Raw genomic sequence first — 3,460 nt, forward strand, 5'->3', positions numbered from 1 at the left:
TCATCTCCTGCTTGCCAGCGGAGAAAAAAAGAGCCCTTTTCTTTGAGTTTAGAACCATTATACAGTTAGAAAATCATTGTTTTGGTAATCGACCTTTCCTGCCTTTTGAAGTAGGACGTGCACGCGCAATTGCCCTGATAAGTTTAGCCTGGTTGAAATTAACCACATGATTTGGAGGCGGATGAGCCGTTGACGAACCGATATTTGCTGTTCTCAATCAGCTCGCTAATGTTAACAGGCTAAAAGGACAATTGATTAACTTAGCTTCAGCCCTTACACAGCATTCTTTTTGCTTAGATTTTATAAAAGTTACCGAGAAATAGACACTGTACAATGTAAAAACCCCTTTATTGTAACTGAAAAATACGTCTGAAAGGATTTGTGAGGTGTGTGAGCACCCTACCTAATGTTAGCATGCTACTGCTTACAAGGTAAGCAGCTTGCTAGTGGCGTGATTGGTTTGTTGACCTGTCAATCTCACTATAACGTCTCTGGTATCAACAGAACCCCATGCACCAGACTTCTCCTCTGCCATCCGTTGGCGCAACGCATTCCAACGCGTAGGTGTGAATGCTTTCTCACATCCATTATGCACCGTATTGCATAACCAGGTGACTGAGAGTCTTGAACAGGTGAGTTAATTAGCTAATTCCACATTGGACAAGAGGTGCCAATTGGAAGCCACACCTCTTCACAACCATCACTATATCAGACAGACCCAGTGTTGGTTGTTCATTGCTTGTTCACAGAACTGGTAAGTTTAGAGAGTGTGGTAGTTCTATTTAGTAGTTTAGGACGCTGAAGATTTTCTGTGGGTCTCTTATCAAAAGTAATTCAAGTCTTTCTTGATCATTTTTTGAAGGTGCATTTGGTGTTGGCAGAGCTTTCAGTTTGGGGCTGATTTTTCTTTTCTTTCATTTCAAGTATGGTGAGTGCCTCTATTTTACTACTAAGTTTAGTTAAACTCGGCCCTCACCTGGATAATGGGTCAGGTATTGGTCTCATCTTAAGGCTGGAGAGTTTTTATACTTATTGTAGTCTTCTAATCTTACAGAGGGAGTGCATTTCTATCCATGTTGGCCAAGCTGGTGTGCAGATTGGCAATGCATGCTGGGAATTGTATTGCTTGGAACATGGCCTCCAGCCAGATGGAACTGTTGCTGGAGACCAGCAGACTCTAACGGACTCCTCCTTTGGCACATTTTTTAGTGACACTGGTGCTGGGAAGTATGTTCCTAGGTCAATATTTGTTGACTTGGAGCCTACAGTGATTGGTAAGGGCAGGCCTACTTATGTCAAATCCTCAGTGTTGGTAGTTTAGTAGCAGTGTTCCATCCACCTTCCATCAAGTCATTCCAAGTTTTCATTGCTATGTGTTTCGTTTTGATTACATTTTTATCACAGATGAGATCCGTAATGGGCCCTACCGTCAGCTGTACCACCCGGAGCAGCTGATTACTGGTAAAGAGGATGCAGCCAACAACTACGCTCGTGGCCACTACACCATAGGAAAGGAAATTGTGGATCCCGTCTTGGACCGAATTCGCAAAATGGTAGGTGACCAATGTAGAGTTGTTTCAAGTGTCAAAGAAGTCTGTGAAGATCTGGTGCCATCATCAGTTGGAATACCAACCATTGGTCTTGGACACCTGCTTCAAATATTCATATTTCCCCCCATCTTAATAAGCTTGATAATATTTGGCGGATATGAAAGGCTCTTTCTAAAAGGTACTGTGGCATCAGGTTTTCAATTATGATGGTCCCTTTAACACTTTCTAGGCATATGTCTACAAAACTGTACTGTGGGTGGGGGTACAGGATCTGGTTTGGAACAGAAGTTGAAGTATGTCTATTTACTGCAGATACCATGTTCAAGTGTGTTTCAAAAAACCTGCAGCCACACTCTTTGCTCTTTGTTTGCAAGATGGCTCCTCTTAATTCTATTGAGGTTATGGGGAATGATGTGGTAACTGAATTTGTCTTTGTTTTTGTCTCTCAGGCAGACCAGTGCACCGGTCTTCAGGGATTCCTCATCTTCCGCAGCTTTGGAGGTGGAACTGGCTCTGGCTTTGCCTCCCTGTTGATGGAACGTCTGTCGGTAGACTACGGCAAGAAGTCCAAGCTGGAGTTCTCTGTCTACCCTGCTCCTCAGGTGTCCACTGCTGTAGTCGAGCCCTACAACTCTATCCTGACCACCCACACCACTCTAGAGCACTCTGACTGTTCCTTCATGGTGGACAACGAAGCCATTTTTGACATTTGCAAGCGCAACCTGGACGTTGAACGTCCCTCCTACAACAATCTGAATCGCCTCGTTGCCCAGATCGTCTCGTCCATCACTGCATCTCTGCGCTTTGATGGTGCTCTGAATGTGGATCTCACAGAGTTCCAGACAAACCTTGTGCCATACCCCCGCATCCACTTCCCCCTGGTCACCTACTCTCCAATAATCTCTGCAGAGAAGGCTTACCATGAGCAGCTGTCTGTGTCTGAGATCACAAATGCTTGTTTTGAGCCAGCCAATCAGATGGTGAAGTGTGACCCAAGGCGTGGCAAGTACATGGCCTGCTGCGTGCTCTACCGTGGGGATGTGGTGCCCAAAGATGTCAACGCCGCCATTGCCGCCATCAAGAGCCGCCGTTCCATCCAGTTTGTAGACTGGTGCCCCACCGGCTTCAAGGTGGGCATCAACTACCAGCCTCCAACAGTGGTGCCAGGTGGTGACTTGGCCAAGGTGCAGAGGGCCGTGTGTATGCTGAGCAACACTACTGCTATCGCTGAGGCCTGGGCTCGTCTGGACCATAAGTTTGACCTGATGTACGCCAAGAGGGCCTTTGTGCACTGGTATGTGGGTGAGGGCATGGAGGAAGGGGAGTTCAGTGAGGCCAGAGAAGACATGGCTGCTTTGGAGAAGGACTATGAGGAAGTTGGGGCAGATTCAGCAGAGGAATTTGAGGACGAGGAGGAGGAGTACTGAAGCGTATACATTTTTATATGTTTTTGACAAATAAATCTGGGCATTGGAAATATGTCTTAAGTGTGCTGTTTGCATTATTTTAGACAGATACTTCAACACAGAGGTATGTGTGCAATATACTACAGTACTTGAGACATCTGTATATTTATGTGGCAGAATCAAGTATAAGGGTTTGAATTGATACTTGGCAGCGTTTCAGCCATTTTAGTGTAATCATTTAACTTTGCAATAGTGTTGCAATTCAGCTGAATCTAATGCAATTCTCAGACTTAAAAAAAAAAAAAAAAAAAAAATTATATCATGGATTCAACTGATGGCAGACTGTAGCCTCACATTTCATACAGTTTAATCTGGCTGCGCTGGGTATGATCCAACAGACTGTTAGAGTGTGTGTGTGTGTGTGTGTGTGTTTGCATAGATCTATATCTCCATGGCACACAACACTGATCTGCTTTAGTTTTCCTCATGCTTGAGCCCTAAACA

General features: G+C 44.8%; 1 protein-coding gene across 1 annotated transcript; it reads left to right on the forward strand.

The window, feature by feature from the left end:
• Window positions 1–715: 715 nt before the first annotated feature.
• LOC122132751 (tubulin alpha-8 chain-like) lies at window positions 716–3,031 on the forward strand. Its single transcript, XM_042707332.1, has 5 exons — window positions 716–754; window positions 863–928; window positions 1,055–1,274; window positions 1,405–1,553; window positions 2,000–3,031. The coding sequence occupies exons 2-5, from the start codon at window positions 926–928 to the stop codon at window positions 2,975–2,977; spliced, it is 1,350 nt and encodes a 449-aa protein (XP_042563266.1). The 5' UTR covers window positions 716–754; window positions 863–925; the 3' UTR covers window positions 2,978–3,031.
• The last annotated feature ends 429 nt before the right edge of the window (window positions 3,032–3,460 follow it).

This window comes from Clupea harengus, unplaced genomic scaffold (assembly GCF_900700415.2).
Source record: "Clupea harengus unplaced genomic scaffold, Ch_v2.0.2, whole genome shotgun sequence".
In the NCBI taxonomy this organism is placed as follows: Eukaryota; Metazoa; Chordata; class Actinopteri; order Clupeiformes; family Clupeidae; genus Clupea; species Clupea harengus.

What these genes read in the sequence shown, in the direction of transcription:
- LOC122132751 (XM_042707332.1), top strand. An exon ending in CTTGGAGCCTACAGTGATTG is followed by an intron (nt 1,275 to 1,404) that starts GTAAGGGCAGGC and finishes TTTTTATCACAG; the next exon opens with ATGAGATCCGTAATGGGCCC. An exon ending in TGGACCGAATTCGCAAAATG is followed by an intron (nt 1,554 to 1,999) that starts GTAGGTGACCAA and finishes TTTGTCTCTCAG; the next exon opens with GCAGACCAGTGCACCGGTCT.